This window comes from Sylvia atricapilla, chromosome 17 (assembly GCF_009819655.1).
Source record: "Sylvia atricapilla isolate bSylAtr1 chromosome 17, bSylAtr1.pri, whole genome shotgun sequence".
Taxonomy (NCBI): Eukaryota; Metazoa; Chordata; class Aves; order Passeriformes; family Sylviidae; genus Sylvia; species Sylvia atricapilla.
The window spans coordinates 9,454,527-9,474,309 of NC_089156.1; the positions used below are offsets into that span (position 1 = coordinate 9,454,527).

Consider the following 19,783-nt stretch of genomic DNA (forward strand, 5'->3'; position numbering starts at 1 on the left):
CCTTATTAGATCCTTTGCCAGGATGCATTTACTGGATTCTGTCTTTAACAAAGCATGAAATAAAACACTCTGTAAAGCGACTCCTTAATGAGACACTAAACATGCCGCAGTTTGTAAAGGGCAAATGCGCATTCCAGGGAAGAGGAGAGGGCGGAACACAGCCAGGCTGGAGCAGGGGAGGGGGAGGCACAGGGCCCTGGCATCCGGGATCAATAAGGGCTTATTCTGCATTACCAGAAGGAGAATTGATCGTCGATTTCAGCTGCTGATTGATCACCATCCCCAAACCCGAGCTGCAGCACCTCCCTGGGCTGCCAGAGCCTGCTCCTCCCCACGGACCTGCCCTACAGACCCAGTGCAGCCCCCTGCCCACTCCTTCCTGCATTTGGGGAGCACAAGTGAGCACCCCCATCCTTAAGGAAGGATTGCAGCGGGTTTCCATGTTTGCATGGGCAAGGTGGGCTGTGGTAAGGTCCTTTCCACAATGATCTGAATTCCAACAGTGGTTCTGCCACCTCATGGCCACGTAGGGCCCTCCCCAGCTGCCAAACCCCATCCTGCTCCTCACAAGTGATCAATCCAGAGCTGCTGGAAGAGAAATGGTCACGTTTGACCTTGATCTGATCTGCCAGAGCAGCTCTGGAGGAAAGAAACGCTGTTGAGATGCACCCGGGGTTTATCTTGTATCTCCATCAGGAGCTCTCCACAGGCGGCCCAGCACTGGAAACCCTTCTCCAAATCCATGGAAAGCTTCTTGGTGGCCCTGCAGCCCTGGCTACTCCGTGTGGGGCAGCGTGGGCACCGCGGCTGCTCCTCCTGCAGGACGGGCCAGGCGGGGCCAGGACAGGTTGGAGCACTAAGTGACCTTAACGCAGAAGGACAGCTCGTCTGCAGGTCTGTTCTGGGCCGTGCCTGGGTACCTGTGTGCAAACACCGCGCTGGGCTCTGGGGATGGTGTCTCCAACCCTCTCCAACCCGTGGTTTATACTTAGGGCCAAGGAGGAAGAGCCAGTGTCGAGCCTGGGCTGTCTGTGGGAGCTGCCAGCGGGGCACAGCCCCATCCCAAGGCTGGGGTGGTGGCACCAGGCTCTGGAAAGGCAGCAGGACAGGAGAAGTGGCAGGGCAGCGGCTCTTGGAGCATTTCCTCTCACCCAGACACGGCGCTGGGCGTTTGGAGGGCATCAAGCACCCGCCCATCTGAGCAGCAACAGCACAGAGGGACCAAAATCATCCTCCCCAGCCCCAAAGCTTCATCCCCATGTGAGAGGGTCCCCAGGACCCCCAGCCAGGCCTGTGTCCCGTGGGCAGCCCTGGCCAACACACGACTGCTGCTCCAGAGGTGCCACGGCACCAGGAGAACCTGATTGCCAAGATACCTCAGCCAGAGGGGCTTAGAGGAATTAGAGAGCTGCAAATGCCCGATAAAAGGATGCTGGGATAATCACAAAGGCCTCATTTTGCTGCTGTGCTCCTGAGAGCGCCGAGGCAGGAGCAGCCGTATCACGGCTCCCGTTACTAATGCCGATGGTATCGCCGTGAGCACTGGCTCCAGGGAGGGCAGCTGGATTGCTCCAGCTCAGGAATCCCTGTCCAGAAAGGTTTAGCATCTGATTGTAGCAGAAATGAATAAAGCTGATCCAGGCACTATTAATGGTGGTGTTCAGCTCTGCCTGTGTGACGGGCTCAGGCGCATTCGTGGGGGCTGGGCTGGGCTAATCCTGCCTGGAGCTGCTCCTGGCATCCTCTCCAAGTCCTTGTGGAGAGCTGGGATTTATCCTGCACTGCCCAGCACCCTCTGCACACAGGCTGAGGCCCTGGAGTTCCCCATTCCAACAGGAGGGTCGGCAGGAGCTGCCATGCACCCCCATGGAAGGAGGGAACGCTCCTGCTGGGGATGAGTTAATCCAGGGCTGTTCCAGATCTTGGATAAATCAGGGAGGCCGAGGCCAGGTCCTGGTGCAATCCTTCATCATCAGGGGCCGGGAGGATGAGAAGGGGCACCTGGGCACCTTCTGCCCTCCCACCTCTTCCCACGCCGACCTCCAGCACGTGCAACACACTTCATCCCCAGGGAGGAAAACAGAGGGTTGGGGTGGGAAGGGGTGTCTGAGGAAAAGGAGTTTGTGTCCATCAAAATACTTGGTGATCAGCTTCAGATTTTAAAAGCCTTTAGCCTTGAGTCTTGAAGAGCAGAACGAGCCTTAATTGAAACAATTTTTCCCTTCCCGAATTTCCCGCAGGCGGGGGCAGCCTCGAAGGCCGCCTGCCTCCACAAGCAGGAGATGAGAATCCCAGGTTTTTCCCTGCAAGTCGCAGTTCCAGCAGATTCCAACAGGAAAGAAAAGAACTTTTCCTCAAGAGCATCCTGTCAGCTCCCTCCTCGAAGCAAATAAACCCGTAGCGATGCGATGCGGGTGAGTCATCCCCGTGGGAGCTCCAGGAAGCACAGCTGGAGCAGGGGCTGCCCGCGGCACCGCGGCTTTGGGAGCCGCTTTCCCGGCAAAGGTGAAACAGGGACGGGAGGGCTGGCCATGGATTTCTTCAGGCCGACATTCCCGCTGCTGCTGGAGGGAACAGAAAGCCCTTCTCCTCTCTGGCATGAGGATGAAGAAGAGGTGCCTGTCCCTGGGTCATGCCCAATGTGGGTGACAGTCTGGAAGTGCTGGGAAATTTCCTCCGGGGGAAACCTGGAGTGTTCCATGGAGCAATTAATGGGAGATAATCCGGGAGATAATCCAGGAGATAATCCAGGAGATAAGAGATGCCCAGCTTTTTCTCAGGAAGACAGTGCAGCAGAGGACAAGAAAGTTTGGAGGTGTTTTCCTGCCATTCCAGGGGACACCTGGCTGTCCCTCCCGGGCTGTCCCTTTGTGCCACAGCCTCTGCAGGGCACGTGTGTGACCAACACCTTGATGATATGCTGCTGCTCTGGACTCAGGCTGGGATGCAACTGGGTGCTGGGATTCCTGGGGGCAGGAAGAGGTCAAGACACTTTTCTTTGCATTCCCATGAATCTCCCAATGCCACAGAGACTCTGCTGGCCCCGGGGGAGCTTCGGATGTGCTTTAAAATGCTGTTAAATTGCCCATGTGCAGGGGTTTATTTATGCTCGTAGGACTGTGGTCTGAATATTTCATTTTAAAATTTACATCTGTGTCACTCGAGATGCTCAAATAAGGTTGCCATGGAAACCCCTCATTACTGGGTGAGGATGCTGGCAGTGGTGCCCAGCCCGAGGAGCCGTGGCCGGGGAGGACCAGGCTCTGCCCCCTCTGCCCACCCAGCAGCAAACCCATCTCCGCTGGGAAGGGCAGAGAGGAGAGAGCCTTGGAATCACCAAATCCTGGCTTGGTTTGAGCTGGAAGGGACCTTAAACATCATCTCATCCACCTCCTGTGCCATGGGCAGGGACACCTTCCACTGAACTGAGTCACTCCAAGCCCTGGCCAGTCTGGCCTTGGGCACTTCCAGGGATGGACAGGAGGTGTTCCAGCAGCTCCAGCTGCCTGAGCGGAGGGGATCAGGGACCTGCTGTGCTGGCAGGGGACTGGGACATGGCCAAGAACACCAGACACCCACATTTGGTCCCAGCCCTGGGATGAGACAAGGGGAAATCCCCTCAGATTGACTATGGGCGAGGAGGTTCCTGGTCCAGGTGGGAGCAGCAGATTTGACTCCACATGGGGACTGCTGCAGGACTGCTGGAGGTGGGGGCAATATTCCAACAACAAAACCCTCCTGGAAACCTGCTTTAGTGGCAAATCGATCCTCTTTGTGCCTGACTGGAGAATCAACGCTGCCTGTGCCTGGCTCGCTGGGCTCGGGAGCAAGGACACCACAAGGAACAGAAGAATTAAACTCACAAACCTCTCCCCCCTCTCCCGGAGCTTGGGAGGAGCTGGAACTGCTCTAACGATCCACGCAGCCCTGACAGATGCCGGGAAATTACACACTTCTCCGAGCTAGGAGGAAAAATAGATTTTCCTCCCCACTGGTGCTTCATGGAGCTGGAATCAATGAGACTTTGACTCCCAGGCATCTGCTCTGGCCATGCCAGCTTCTCACGGGCACCTGTGGCTTTGGGGACACCTGCCCGTGGTTCCCTGGCTCCACAGTCTGTGTGTCCCCAGCCCTGGCACCCCCAGCATGGCCCAAATCCCCAGGGAAAGCCCAGCTCAGGCTGGGAATTGCCCAGCTCCTTCCCGAAGGAATGTGGGAGGAGCAGCAGCAGCAGCTCAGGAGGAAGAGGAATTTAAGAGGCTCATCCAATTATGGAGGAATCAGGAGATTTGCAGCATGGAATTGATCCAACTTGTCCCGTGCTGGATCCCAGTGCTCATGGGGGCAGGAATTATCCTGATATTCCTGACTGGAAGGGACCAGGGAGCAGGGGAGCAAAGTCATTAGAGAGAGTGGGACTTTGATGCAGTGATAATTTGAGTTTAGCACAGGGTTTTATGACAGCAAGTGTAAGAAAGGCACATCTGTGCCTTGTGACAGACAGAGCCAGCTGAAAGGAATTAACAGGTCGGGTTCGAGGGGGAATTCCATTTTTTTGGAGGTTCATTAGGAAAGAACTTTAAAGATCATCCAGTCCCACCCTTTGCCATGGGTAGAGACACCTTTCCACTATCCCAGGTTGCTCCAAGCCCCATCCAACCTGGCCTTGGACACTTCCAGGGACAGGGCAGCCAGAGGGATGAAGGTGAGGAAAAAAATCCCTCCTGTGCCTTTCCTGGGCTCCCCAGCTGGAATGTTCACTCCTCAGGGCCCACCTGGGGAGAGGAAATCGAGTGTTTTGGCAGCTCTTCAGGCTACAAATTGAAGAGGGGGAAGAGAAGCTCCTTCTTTCTTCGCCAATCATCCAGCCCAGCCGTCTACATCAGGGCATAAAATTAAATGGGTTCCTAAAGAGAGAGTATATTTAGCTACAAAACCCCGTTCTAGTCAGCTCTCTGCAGCTAAAATAATTAATCTCCCATCACTGTTAAGATGCAGCGGAGCAGATCTGGAGAAGGGAGTGCTGGGATTAACCCTTTGTGGGCAGGTCAGCCCTGTGAGAGCAGCTCCTGCTCCGATGCCAGGGGAGATCCTGGGAGCTCCTGGGGACTCCTGGGGGTCCTGCCTGGCTGCCTCTGCTCAGCCGTGCCCTCTGCCATGCCAGCCCCTCTCCGTGCCAGTGCTGCAGGAGCCAAGGGCTTGGCAGGGGTGCTGTGCCCTGGCACTGCCTCTCGGGTGATGGAGGGGACCCAGGAGGGATGCAGGAGCCCTGGCAGGGATGCAGGAGTGGGTTCAGCCAAACTCCCTGCTCCTGGGGACACTGGGACACACTTACTGGACACACAGCCCTGAAACACCTGGAGAGACAAAGTTTAGTCTGGTTACACCGCTGGCTGCTCCTGTGTCTGGCCATAAATCACGGATGGGCTCACTCCCAGGCAGTCACATCCACGGAGTATGTGGCTATTCCCAACCTCCCCTCTTGTCCCACCTGTCTGCAGCGCCTTCACAGCTCGGTTTGATTTGATTTCCACTCCAGCGCTGGAAATACGAGGTGACAATGTGACGTTGGAGGTGCAGGTGAGCAGAGCAGCCTCACAGCTCCGCAATCCTGGCTGGAGCAGCCACAGGATCCAGCTCCTGCCTGAGCTCCCCTGCAGCAACTGCGGGAGAGCTGAGCTGCCTCTGCTAAATCTGTTTGGCAGCTCTTTATATTTCTTTCTCAGGATGTAACAGGAATCACAGCGTGGCTCCAGTCCAGACTGCTGAGAGAGGAGCAGGGGCTGGCAGCACCTCGGGGGGTGTCACTTGTCACAGGACAGGATGTGGCCTCAGCACTGCTGCCCGTGGCTGCTCTCCTCCATGGGTTTGTCCAGGGATAGAGATAGATACCCCCAAAAATTCCCTGGGGCATCTCAAGGCAGGATTTGAAGCCCATCAGGTCCTGGCCACATTGCCAAGGCGGAGAGGTGGCTCAGAGCAATGAGGGTGGCACAGGTGACATCTGGCACAGGGCACACATGGAGTTTTCTGCTCTCCCCACGGACTCCTCCAGGCTTTTGCCATCATGGGATGCAGCTGCTGGGAGCACACAGGGCAGAGAGCAGAGCCTGAGCTGCCCAGGACGAGGGAATGGAACAATCTGGGGATTCCCCATGCCCCAGGCTGTGCCTCAGTGCCCTGCACCTCCCAGCCCCAGTGCAGGGCCGGTTCCTCCCTCCTGGGGACCGAGTGGGGTCTCAGCTCTGCTCAGACAAGGTGTCAGCACAGGCACTGGGATCGGTGTGGCCCAGTTTGCAGGGGGGATCTTTTTTCCAGGCAATGATTTTCTTTGCATTTTCTCCCCTCACTGAGGCCACGTAGGAACCGTGCAGGAACTGGTGCTGCCCGGTGCTGCCTGGTGCTGCCTGATGCCCTTGAAAAGACCCTGCTGCCTGCTCTGAAACGATGCAGCTCCGGTGCCTAATGATTCCTGACAGCTGGGGAAGGGCCCTGCTGCTGGCAATCGGGAAGGCAGGGACAGGGAGGGTTACTGATGGCTCTGGTTATTACAGTTATTGGGCTCCATCGATCACGGGCTGTGCAATGAGTCTGGCAGGAACTGGGGCACAGCCCAGCGCTCCCCATTCCCATTCCCATTCCTGCTGCCAGCGCCACAGGCCCTGGCACAGCTGGGAACTGCCCAGGATGGCTGGGAGATGGGGCACACCGGGCTCCCAAATGCTCTTCCACAGCCTGGGTGTGATCAGAGAACCACAGAATCCAGAAAGGTTTGGGTTGGATGGACCTTAAATCCATCCTGTTCCTCCCCATGCCATGGGCAGGGACACCTGGCACAGACCAGCTTGGTCCAATCCCAGCCCGGCCTGGCCTTGGTGCAGGTTCCCACCCCTCCATTCCTTGGGTTTTCCTTCTAAAAAAGCAACATGCTGCATTTCACTGCTGGACCCGGTTTTTGTCAGGCCAGTTTTGGGGGGTGGCAGCAGAGCAGCTCCACTGGCACATCCTGCCAGCAGCTCCAAATGGGACCTGCAACCCCCAGCACATCCCCGTGTCCAGCCCTCAGTGTGTGCCCCTGCACTGGCTCACTCCTCCAGGAACAAACCCCTTTTCACACACGATATGGCTGAAATTCAATTCTTAACTTTTAAAAATGTTTTTCTCACTAAAACCAGAGTCATTCTGGGGGGCACAGCAGCAGTTGGAGGCTGGGACATCCTTGTCCCCCTCCATATCTGAGACCCTGAGACCACCCAGCCCCACCCTGGGCCCATCCCTGGGCTGCTGCTGGTGCTGCTCAGCTCTCACATCATTCCCAGAGACGCTGGTTTTTTATATAATTAATTGTCAGCTGTATCAGCCATCAGTGATTTGTGTTTTAAAGATGGCCTGGCAGAACTAATTCCATCTCTGCACGATGCTGTGCTGGATGATGATAACCCATGTACAGCTTCTCCCACGGAGCCTCATGGCGAGCTGCTGCACTTTATTTTAATTAATACAGATAGCAAATATATTTTCATTAGCCATCAGGATGTCAGGAAAGAAGCAGGGTCCTCCTCCATGGGGAGCAGCAGCTTCAGTCCTGGGGCTGGGTGCAGTGCCCAACCCTGCTGGGTGCCCTGCTCCAGCCACCTCTTCATCCCCCTGCATCATCCCCCTGCATCCCTCCTCATCCTCCTGCATCCCTCCTCATCTTCCTCATCCCTCCTCATCCTCCTGCATCCCTCCTCATCCTCCTGCATCCCTCCATGTCCTCCTGCACCCCTCCACATCCATCTACATCCCTCCACATCCATGTGCTCCCACACAGCACCAGCTGGGCACGCTCAGGGCAGAGTTTCCTCCCAGTCCAGTCTGGGTGGCACCATCAACCCCTGAAAACCATGTTTTTGGGAGGATTAAAAGCTGATTTAGCCCTGCTGCTCCATGCAGGGTGAGAGCTCCCATCCAAAGCTCTCCTCCCTCTCTAGCGCAGGAGGACACACAATTAGCAGGCACGTTCATAATTTCTCAGATTTGGAACAATTAAACTGGCTCCCTGGTACTTCTGACGAAAGCAGCCCCTTGTTCCCTGGGGAAGGAACAGCCTTCCTTGACCTCTGCTCTATTATTCTGTTTGATTGATCTCAATTCTATCAGAAGGGATAATAACAGGCTTTGGTGGGGGGGTGCAGGAACAGTAGGAACAGAGAGGACAAGGCTTTGCCAAGGGCTGCTGCGTCCAGCTGATGATTCTGACGGGCTGTGGGACACCCAGAGCCCCCTCTGAGCCCAGTGCAGCCCCCACACAAAATCCCCGGGTTCCCCAAAACTGAGGAACAGAAGGTTAAAAGGATATCATAAACAAGCAGGTAGGTAGGTAATGTCCCACCTGTGTCACCTGCCCTGGTGGGGGACGTGTCACCTTCCCCTGTGCCCGTGGGGCATTGCTGCCACCTTCTTTACCTTGGGAACAGCTCCAAGGATGCTGATGGAAAACGATCTCCCGTCTGATGCACTGGGCAGCATCACCTTCCTCTACCCCCCAAAATTCCCTAAACATCAAAACCAGAAACCCACACACGGAAGGGAAGGGCTGGCTGTTCCTGGATCACAGCTGGGTTAAGAGAAAGCCCCTAAATCTCACCCCTGGGGGGTGGTTTGTACCCCCAGCTCTGCCTTGGGGGGTTGTTTTGGGGAGGAGCTGGACCTGCTGCAGAGCATTGCACTTTCTCTTGGGCACCTCTCTGGTCTCCTGTGGCTGCTGGCTGGGCAGATTTCCTCCTGGTGTTATTTTTGACCCACCCTGGTGCTGGGGAAATGTGATGAGGAAGGGCCTGGCTCTTCTCCCCAGCAGGTAATGAATGGGCCAGTGACACAAACGCGTGTGTCACCCGCCTGGGATGAGGGGTTTGTCACTGCTGCCATTGTTTATGTTCCTAGAGGGTAATCATAATTTTTAATGTCCTTTTGATAGCAGTGTAGTGTGATTAAAACAGGCACATCTGAGACATAAATCTGGGTTTAAGCACTGCCTTTCTGACACAGCAGTGTTGAGCAGGGCTGAAGGGTTCCTGAGCTGCCTCTGGCAAACCACCCCGGGGTCCAGCTCCATCCTGGACATCACCCTGCAGGGACAGTCACATCCTGCCCCGGGTGCTTGGCAGGAACCCCGAGGGGCAGCAGAACCTGGAGCAGCAGCTGGATGGAGGCAGGAAGCACCAAGTTGGGGCTGTTGGCTCCAGGAAAACACAACAGCTGATTTCCTGCGAGCAGGAGGAGGTCAACATAAACTTGTGACACGGATTTTCCAGGAGAGAAAGCTCTGGGCTGGAGCTGGGGATGGTGCTGAGGGACTGAGGAAGGAATTTTCAGATTTTCAGAGCTGACCCCCTGTTTGAGGTGACTCTGACTCCGGGCAGGCTCCTGCCCCTGCTGCTCGCTGGGGCTTCTTGCTTGGATCAGAGATGTAACACTGAATAATTTAAGAAAGGCTTTGCTCCCGAGGCCAGTTCGGTGCATGTGGAGTGGAAATGTGGAAAAATCCAGCCCTTCCTCATGGAAGCTCGAGCAGATACCTGGAGCCGCTGAAGGAGATGATATTTGTGTGACTCAATTCAGTTTTGTGCCCTTGGGTGACAACGTGCCCATGAGGACAATGAGTCACCATCACCCTGTGCTGCATCCCAAGAGTGGATGCAGGGCTGGAGCTTCCCTGCCAAGGAGCCAGGCTGGGGGAGCTGGGGGTGCTCACCTGGAGAAGACAAGGCTCCAGGGAGAGCTCAGAGCTCCTTCTAGTGCCTAAAGGGGCTCCAGGAGAGCTGGAGAGGGGCTGGGGACAAGGGCCTGGAGTGACAGGACAGAGGGAATGGCTTCCCACTGCAGGGGACAGGGTTAGATGAGATTTTGTGAAGGAATTCTTCCCTGTAGTGGTGCTGAGGCCCTGGAACAGGGTGCCCAGAGAAGCTGTGGCTGCCCCTGGATCCCTGGAAGTGTTCAAGGCCAGGTTGGATGGGGCTTGGAGCACCCTGGGATAGTGGAAGTTGTCCCTGCCCATGGCAGGGGGTGAACAAAAATGGGCTTTGAGGTCCCTTCCAACCCAAACCCTTCCATGACTCCGTGCTGAGCTGTTCAGGATACCCGAGGTGGGTCCGAGGGACGAGACGTGGGGATCCTGCTGGGACCAGAGCCCGCTGATGCTGGGGAACAACAGCGGGGCCCGCACCTTCCCCTTCCCTTCCTCCCACTGGAGGAATGGAACCACTTTGGAATTTAGATCTCGTAAAAAAAAAAAAAAAAAAAAAAAAAAAAAAAAGACGTTTTGCAGTGGAAAAAACTGAAAAGCTCTTCCCCTGGGGAGCGGGCTGCCGCGGCAAGGACTCTTGTTTCTCTGCACCCTTTCGCTCCCTACCTTTCCTAATGAATTCCAAGAAAGCCTCAATGCATTCCTAAATGGGAACACAGCCTGTGTCCTTCACAGTCATCTCCACAACAAAGCCAGCCATCTCGCCGCTGGCAGCCACGGGCTCCTCTGTGAGCTGGAAACAAAAGCTGAAAAGGAGCCTTTCTAGTTGCGATTAGAAAGCTTGAGAAGTTGGGCTTTTACTGGTTATTGCCTCACTGATTTCATCTCTCTGGCAGCTCCGGACCCCTCAAGGGACAGGAGAGCAGCCTCTGTCCCCGGCCCATCCCGCTGCGGGAGCCGTGCGCCCAGGAGGAGCGGGAATTGGGAATCTCTCTGCGCCTTTGGGATGCTGCGCTGGGTTTGGACACGGGTTTGTGGCCAGGCAGGTGCCAGAGAGCTCGGCCTCGCCCAGGAGCGTCCCCTTCTACCTGAGGACATCCCTGCACCCATCAGCGCCCAAATGGCCCCAGCCGTGCCACTTTTTGTCCCAAATCCGTGCCCCCGACACATCCAACCCGGAGGGACACAGGCTTTCATCCCCCCCAGGACACGCAGCCTCTCGGGGCTCCTCCAGGCACTGAGGGGTGCGGAGGAACGGAATTAAATTATTCTTTTTCTTCTTATTATTATTATTTTCTAAAAAGGAATAGAGGAGGAAGCGCGATTATCGGGGAGATTTTCTTCGGGGGAAATTCTGGCACGAAGACAAACTGCAATATCTCAGCGCGGGCTGGGCGCTGAGTCTTGGATAAAAATAAAGCAGGAGGCGGCAGCACCTTCCCGATGACATTAACTCCATTCATCTCCCGCTGCCGCCGCCGCCAGCGTGCTCAGGCATTAGGAGTTACGTTTTCCTCCACTATTTCTCAAATATATTTATGCTGGGAGATGATTGTGGAGGTACATCCTGTGCCTGGGGCAGAGGATTAATTCCAAACTGTCACCTCGCTCTTTGATGGGTTTGTAAATTCTGTTCTGTTGATTTGCACTCGCAGTAAATTGATAAAATCCTCTTTCCAAAAACCTAATTCACCATTTAGGGCTCACCAGGGTTTTAGACCTCATTGGCTCACATATTTATGTAAATATAGTGTCCAGCAGCAATTTAAAAACTGCTGCGTGGATAATGTGGATGGATAAGGAGTGAAGGGAGACACATTGTCTGGTGGGGGCTGTGTGCCCTGGAAAGGAGCCTGTCCTTGCCTTGAGGCCCCAGATTTTGGGGTGGCTTTGCTGTGGGTGGCTGCTTTGGGCGGTGTTGCTCCAGGATCTGACCCCTGCACCAGAACTGATTAACCCTGACAGCGCTGGGAATAGTCTGAGCTCTCCAAGGATGGCACTGGATGTGTCCAAGAGGACTTTGCCAAGAACTCCTGCTGAGGGCAGGGATGTGCTGGCGTACTGGGAGCACTGGGAGCTCTTAAGGTTCATGCCAGAGTGGTCTGTCAATTTAGGGATGCGGTATCTTTGCAAATGGAAGTTCAAGACTGTCAGGAAAAGCCTGAGTTTTTTACTAAAATTGCATTTAAATCAGCATCAGGAGATGCAAGCCCCGTTCCAGTGCAGCCCCATCATCATGGAAGAGATGCAGGGTGGCAGAGGGGACATCAGCAGTGATGTCCTCAGTATTGTCCCCCAGCCACCACTCTACCCGAGATGAAGCATCTCATCCACAAAATGTTGCCATGCTCCATTAATCCACCCAAAAATGTCAGATGGAGATTCTCTCCTGAATTTTAAATATTTCCAGCTGTTCTGACTGGCTCTGAAATCGCCCCGAAATGACCGTTTTTCCAGAACATTCCCTCACTCCCCCGTGCTGTTCCCTGTTGCTGCCCTGCTGTGCCCCAGCCCCACATGGCAGTGCCAGCTCCTCAAATGCTTCCCTCGCTCTTGGGCTGGGGCACATCACTGAGTGTCCCCTGCAGGCCCTGGGGACCACGTTTGTTGTCCCCACAGGGGTCCCCTTGCAGAGCCACCCTCCCTGGGGTGCTCCCAGCCCCTCAGCTCCTGACTTTGGCACATCCCACCCCAGCGTGCAAGACAGAGAGAGACGGGCCGAGCCGTGAGAATCCTCCTTGCCGAGCAGATGACGCCGCTCTGGGATCCATCCCACAGTTATCCCTTCTGTCGTGCTCGAGTTTTTTGGATGCCTTTGCACTTGGCACCAAATTCCCTTCCTAGACTAAAGCTTTGCACTTGGAATGGTGCCTCTGGAGCCGGGCTGAGTGGCCAGGCTGCTCATCCGATCCCTCTGCACTGCCAGCAGCTTGGATTGCGCTTCCATGAAGTCTCCTTGCACCTCCCTGCTGCAGCCATCTGTCCTGGGGTGCCAATGCCTTGTCCTCACCCCCATGGAGCAGGCACAGAGCCAGGCCCCTGCCCAGCCTCATGGGCTCTCTGGGGGTTGAGCACCAACTGCAGTTCATGGGGCAGGAAAAGGGAGAAAGTTCTGGATAAATCCGTGCTTGTCCCTGCTCAGTGCAGACCTGGGAATCCAGGCAGAGCCTCCTCGCTGTGCATCAGGAAACTCCAGGCTCAGCCAGCGCTCGGGGCTGGTCAGCTGCTGCTCTGGCCTCTTCCCAGAGAAAGGAAAGGGAGAAAAAGGAATAAAAGAGAGATGTCTGAGTCGGGGCTGTGCCCTGGGAGCGGGCCAGCTGCAGCTGCACCACTGCCGGGAGCTCCAGCACGCAAAAAGATGGAACAGAGGGGAAATGAACTCCTCAGCACCCTGGGAACAATGTCCTCCCTGACTGGGGACAGCCCTGAGCCACCAGGGGACAGAGCACTGCAGGTCCCCATCCCAGGGGGGCTGGATCCGGGTCCTCACTCCCCAGGAGCAGGACTCTGGGATGAATCCCGGGATTAGAGCTCAGTGAGGTTCCCACAGCTGTGACAGGGTGACACTAACTCCCAGCAGCACGCTTCAAAGGGCTCCTTATCTCACATCCCTGACATCCAACAAAGACACGGGGGCAGGAATGGTGTCTTCTCTTCAGTGCCAGAGGAGCGCTGTCTGCCAGACACAGCCTCCACTTTCACAGCTCCTGCAGATCCTCCCTGACATCCCCTGCTTTTTGGGGGGTCCTGAGGCTGTCCCAGGTCACATGCACTGATGGTGGCTGCTCAAGAATTCCCCAACCTCAGGGCCCACAGGTAGAGATCCAAGTCAGAGATAACCAACACTTGCACTTAGTTCTGAGCCAGTGCCACAGGCTCTGCTGGAAACCCACAGCACGTCCCTCTCCGGTATGGAAGATGAGTCTCCTCTGCTCCCAGCTTTGCCCCTTCAGTCCCAGACTCCTGTTGGTTCCTCCAGGCACCCAATTCCATAGCTCTCCTCTGATTTTGGAAATCTTTACAGTTGAAATCCAAGACATAACCGAGCTGAGCAGCAGAGGTTCATTTGTGTCCCCAGTCTGCCCAGCAGCGCTGCTGACCCTGTGGATGTGCTGGCTGGACACTGGATGGATGCTGGGTGCCCACCAAAGCTGCTCCATCGCTCCCAAGGGAGATATTCCTCCATGAACTTCCCACCCTGAGTCCTTCCCACAGGCTGCAGTCCTCCATGAACTTCTCCAGTGCAGGTCCCTTCCACAGGCTCAGTCCTTCAGGAATAGGATGCTCCAGCCTGGATCCCTTCTACGAGGTCTTGAGTCCTGCCAGCAAACCTGCTCCGGTGTGGGCTCTTCTCTGCATGGATACACAAATCCTGCCAGGATCCTGCTCCAGCACGGGCTCCTCCATGGACTGCACATGGAGCTCTGCTTCCCTGTGGATCCTCGTGGGCTGCAAGGGCACAGCTGCCTCACCCTGGGCTGCACCACAGGCACCTGCAGCACCTCCTCCTCCTGCTCCTTCACTGACCTTGGTGTCTGCAGGGCTGCTCCTCTCACAGATTCTCACTCCTCTCTGTGGCTGCCGTTTCCATTGTGCAGGTATTTTTATCCGTGGATAGAGCAGGATGTGGATAGAGCAGGATGCGGAGAGAGCGGGACCGGCCCCATGGGACAGAGCAAGAACATCCTTAACAACTTGTCGGTTAACAAGCTGTGAAAGGAGACAGACAGCCAGGAGCTGGCAGCCTGTCCCCTGGAATGAAGGACACCTCCCCTTCCCGAGCACCTCGGCAGGAAAGGCTCCTGCTGCAGAGCCCTTCTCCTTCCCTTCCTGCTGCTTCCTGCAGGTTGAGTTCCCTGCCACTGCGTCGGGGCTGCAGGGAGAGCAGCTGAGGCACCTGCACCAGGCGGATCTGCTCCCTGCATCCCATCAATCCAGCACCACTCACTCGTGCAGCAGCAGGAGAAGTGATCTGGTGAAGCAGGTCCTTTTGGGAAGGAAAGCTACGAGCAGCAGCAGAAGGGCAGCAGCATGGGCCAGAATTCAAACCTGCTCTCACCCCGTGAGCCTTTCTCACTCTGCCCTTTGCCCCCTGGTTTGGGCTGCACCAGCTGGGGGATGGCAGATCCCCTTCCCCACTGCCAGGGGCTGCCACCAGCTGCACCCCGAGGTTTCTGCTGGCAACGTTTGCTTTGGCCCCACATTCTGCCCTGTCCACATTCCACCAGTCCAGGTGCTGCCCTTGCTCCTCAGGCTCCAGTGTGGCTCATCCCAGCCCTCATCCTGCTGAAATCCTGACAAGGTTGAGTCGGGTGCTGTTGGGGTGCCACTGTCCCCCTGCCCCTCTCGTGACTGGACAGGCACATCCCCACCTTGCAGAGCACCCTGTGCCTGGCAAAGTCAGGTGGTTAAAGACACACACACCCATAACTCTCACCGCCACAACAACCCAGCAATTTCATACCCCTGACAAGAGCGTAAATCCATCCTGATGGACTGGAAAATTGGAAAGCCGGTGCTCATGCCGTGTTTCCTACCGACATCTCCGAGCTCCTGAAAGATGCACTCGGTGGCAGCCCCGGCTCCAGCCGTGTCGCTCACGTCATGCTAATTAAAATAGAGGCTGTGTTTTGTAACAGGATTTCCTTGGAGCCTATTTCACCGCTCAGTAACCACTTTCAAATATTTGAAAAAATAAAATCGCATCAAGTAAATAACTTTGGGATTGCTCGCAGAAGGTTACTCTGGTTTGGGTGGTTTTTTTTGTTCCCAAAGCCCACTGGAAGCAGCTGTGCTCATCGCAGTGACAGAGGATGGAAAATACACAGATTTCTGAGGCTGCTTGTAGTCTACATCAAAAGCTGTGTGTTATTTAATCAGACAAAGCCTATTTCATTAAAAAAAAAAGACTGTCAGTACAAAATGGGATAACAAAGCAACCCCAGCACTTGGCACTGACCTGGAATACCCAGGGAACATCCCTGCTCACTGGCAGGATGGGCCGTGCTCACATTTTGATGCCCACATTACCTGCCCAGCAATGCCCTGGCACTCCTCTGCCTCATCCATCATTTATTATCCATTAACTTCTGAACCCAGCACCGCCTGACTTCCAAGGGATGGATCACACACTTCCCTTTTTACATGCTTTGCTATTCCAAGACCTCTGCTGCCGGTTCTGCATGCCAAGGAAGCACATTCAGCTGACTCGGCGCAGCCTGGCTCCTCAGCCCTTAAATCCTGCCACCAGATTCCTCAGCGAAGGAGAAGTTAAAAACGCACAGAAGGAAATGTCTGTGACACTGTGACATCCACAAAACTGCGCTTGAAATGGCATCTTTGTATATTCATAATGGCAAAAAAAAAAAAAAAATACCGGAGGAGCAGAGAGACTAATTTCATTTACTCCTGATCCAGGCTCTCCTCATCCTTTCTGCCAAGGAGGAGAGAAGGCAGAGGAGCCATTTGCCATGCCCTTTGATAGCTGTCCACCAGACAAGCCCCCTTCTCGTTATCTGCGCGGCAGCCTGGCTCGGTTCTCTCGTTGCTCGGGGTGCTGCCGCGAGAGCTCACCGCGCACTTGTTGCAGCCCTCGCCGAGTTCACGCTCGGTTTTCCTTCCTGCCGGACACACCTGATCCTCTGGAAGCAGCCTCCCGTGGTGCTGCACTCACCCAGAGCTAAGGGGATCTCTGTCTTTGCTCTTGGGCTCTGACAGCCACGCCGGGAGCGCCCCAATGCCCCGAAGAAAAGAAAGGAGGGTGCAGACTTTTGGGGGTGCAGGGGAGCCCGAAGTTCAGCACCCCTAGCTGTATTTTTGCTCCCGTCACCGCAGCCTAGGGCAGGGTTTGCTGATCTCATCACAGCCCATATTGGACACCCCAAATGTATTTAGCAACCCTGGATCTCCCCGGGGTTCAGCTGTGCCCCTGCCATCCCCAGAGCCAGGGGCTGAGCCCGCATGGGCACCACGGGCAGCGCTGCCCTCTCTGCACTCAGCCGCCCACACCCCCCGTGTTTCCATCATCCCAGGGTACAAATAAATGCCCCTGTCGGTGCCCACGTCCCTGGGATGCTGCTGCTCCAGCACAGGCTGCCCGGAGCCTCCTGGCACAAGTCCCTGTGCAGGGACGTGCCTCTGCTGCCGGCTCTGCTCTGCTCTGCGCCGGTGGGTGGGTGCGAGCGGATGCCGAGAGCAGAGGAGAGGATTTCACACCTCCTATCTGGTGATCGAAACGGCTTCACCAGTGCACAGCACCCAAAGCCACCAGCCAAGCACCCGATGGGTGCAAGTCATGTGAAAACGGGTTTTTTTTTTTCCCTTGGAGGCACGAACAGAAAGAACAGCAGATGGAGCAGAGCAATCTGTCTCTGCGGGGTCTAATCCTGCTCCCCCCCACCCTCAGCTGGAGAACAGCAGGATTTGCTGCTCTGGGCCCTTGGCTGTGTCACCCTCCACAGAGATGGACAAGATTCCCCCCCAGGCACGGGCAGAGCTGCCACGTCGCCACCGGCTCCAGGCTGCGTAAGCAGGAGTTGGGATTTTACTGCAATAATTCACCAAACCTTGTAAAGGGTCAACAATTTATCAGCTCCCTCTCTCTGCCAAGGAAAGAGGAATTCAGCACACTGTGTTCTTCCACCATGAGATTTATGGCAGATTGTGCCAAATCCTGTTCCCGAGAGCTGGACTGCCTGCTGATGCTCCCAGTGGGACTGGGGCAGCCCTCCTGCCTCAGCGCACGAGGCAGTGAGGGAGCTGAGAGCCCTCACTGGGCCTGTGCTTGCTGACTTCTCTTCCCAGCTCCCCCAGGCCCCCCGGGAGCCCGGGATCATCGCTGCTCTCCCACAGAGCGCCGGCAGCCCGGAGCAGAGCTTTTGTGTAACACACCAGAGGAACGTGCCTCTCCGTGTGTCCCCGTGCTGGAACAGGGTGCCAGAGATGGCAGGGACTTCGCATCTGATTCCTCCATGTACGGAACACAGACCCGTGCAGGTGAGGGAGAAATGCCACCCTCTACATCCACGGCTGTTTTGCTGCCCAGAAAGGACGGATTCTGTAACACAATCCCTCTCTGGAGAGCCGGGGTTTCAGACCGAGAAGTCAAAGTCATTTAACGCAATCTGACCACGAGAGCAGGGACTGGAGTGGGCAGACAGCACGGCACAGCACTCCTGACACCAGGAGCTGGTTGTGTTTGCTGTAAAGCCCCTGGCAGCCCCGGAGGGCAGCCTCAGGCCCCGAGCACACTGCAGCGCCAGCACACACCACACACCGGCCTCTCCCGTTCTCCCACCGAACAATCCGCACTGGGAACCCCACCCAGACGCACACCCGAGCCCGGCTGCCTCGTCCTGGCATCCCAGCAGTGCCGAGGGACTGGGCACAGGCACGGCTTCAGCCGTCTCCAAGCCCCACGCGAGTTTGCAATGACTTTGCCAAGTCACCCGCGAGCGCATCCCGGAGCCTATTCTTAGGTCTGGCATCGCGGCAGTGGGAGAGGGAGCGGGTCTGCGTGGGAACGGGGCACACGTGGAACGAACAGGCGGCCCCCGGGTAAACACTCACCCCCCACGGCCACCCCCTGACAGCGACGGTGGGTCGGGAACAGCAGCGCGGACATGGAAGCGGAGGCTACAGGGACACCGGGGGGCTGGGGACACACGGAGGGCTGGGGGCACACGGGGCTGCTCTCCCTGCGGGAAGGAGGCGAAGGGTCCGGCACGGCTCCCGGGAGGCCGCGGCCCCGTCCGCGTTCGGTTCCCGGTGCGGACGCGGCTCCCGGAGCGCTCCCGGGCGGCGGGAGCTGTCCGCCCCGCGGTGCTGAGCTCTGCGCTCCGCCGGGCCCCGCCGCCGCTCCCGGTGCCGCTGCGCTTCCCCGCAATGCCAGAAGTTTCATCCCGGCCCGGGGTGCAGCAGAAGCGGGGGGGTGTCCCCGATCGGAGGCGGCACGGCCGGTTCCCGCAGCCCTTCCCTCTCCCACCGTCCCCTCCTCGGTCCCGGCTGCATCTCCCCTCTCCGGGCCGTGCCCCCTCTCCCCGGAGCCGGGAGGCGGCGGGCCCCGGGGAGCCCCCCAGCCCCGGCATCCCGCTCCGCCCCGCTCCGCCCCGCTTACCTGGGCGCGGGGCCGCGGGGGTGCCCAGCAGCAGCAGGGCGAGCAGGCACAGCCCTCGGGGCCCCGGCATCCTGCGGCGGGGCGAGCCGGGCGAGCGGAGCCGAACCGAGCCGAGCCGATGCGATCCGAAGCGCTCCGCGCCGAGCGGGGCCGGGCCGGGCGGGGGCGGGCGCTGCCGGCGGAGCGGAGCGGCGCGGGGGCGCGGCGGAGGGCGGACCGGAGCGGAGAGCGCGGGCAGCGCGGAGCGGCGCGGAGCGAGCGGCGGGGGAGGGCGCCGGCGGCCGCCCCGGCCCCCCGCGCAGCGCCCAGAGCTCCGGCCCCGCCCGCAGCTCCCCCCGCCCGCTCGCCCCGGCCCCACCGAGCAGCCCCGGTACGGCACCAGCGGCAGCACCGCGCACACGGTTGGCCGTGGTTTCCTCGGTTCTCCTCGGTTTTTTCCCGCTCCGCGAGTGCCGGTGTTCTCCCAGCCTGGGCAGTGCTCCCCCATCAGCCTGTGGCCGGTCTCTTGTCCCATCTCACTGCCCCTGGTCCCCGAGCTCCCTACAGCATCCAAAGCCCCTCTCGGCATCCCAGTTCTGCTCAGCATCCCACCCCTACACCCAAAGCCCCCCTCAGCACTCCAAGCCCTTCTCAGTCCCTCCTCAAGCCCAGATTAACCCTCCTTCCTTCTCCTCTGGCTCCTTCAAATCAGGGAATAGGGCAGAGGTGCAGTGGGGAGGCTGCCACAGGCCCCATGGCTCCCTTGGGATGCTCTGGGGCTTGTGGCCCGGCTGCTGGAGCCAGCAAAGCCTGCCTTGGAGGGAGCTGCAGCTGTGACCTGCCTGACCTCAGTGGGGTGGGAGCACTGGGTTTACAAAAGCTCACAGTTTGTGGGTGCTGCTTAGGGCCCTGTAACACTGGGCTGGCAGCGTGGCCGTGGGTGAGCACTGCGGTACCCTCAG

General features: G+C 57.4%; 1 protein-coding gene across 2 annotated transcripts in view; it reads right to left on the reverse strand.

Moving 5' to 3' along the window:
* SEZ6L (seizure related 6 homolog like) overlaps positions 1 to 18,948 on the reverse strand; it is a 36,000-nt gene extending 17,052 nt beyond the window's left edge. For both annotated transcript variants that reach the window (XM_066331523.1, XM_066331522.1), the window contains exon 1: positions 18,843 to 18,948. In XM_066331523.1, the coding sequence (XP_066187620.1) occupies positions 18,843 to 18,912 (70 nt within the window). In that variant the 5' untranslated portion in view covers positions 18,913 to 18,948. The remainder of the gene's footprint in view (positions 1 to 18,842) is intronic.
* Between the last annotated feature and the right edge of the window lie 835 nt (positions 18,949 to 19,783).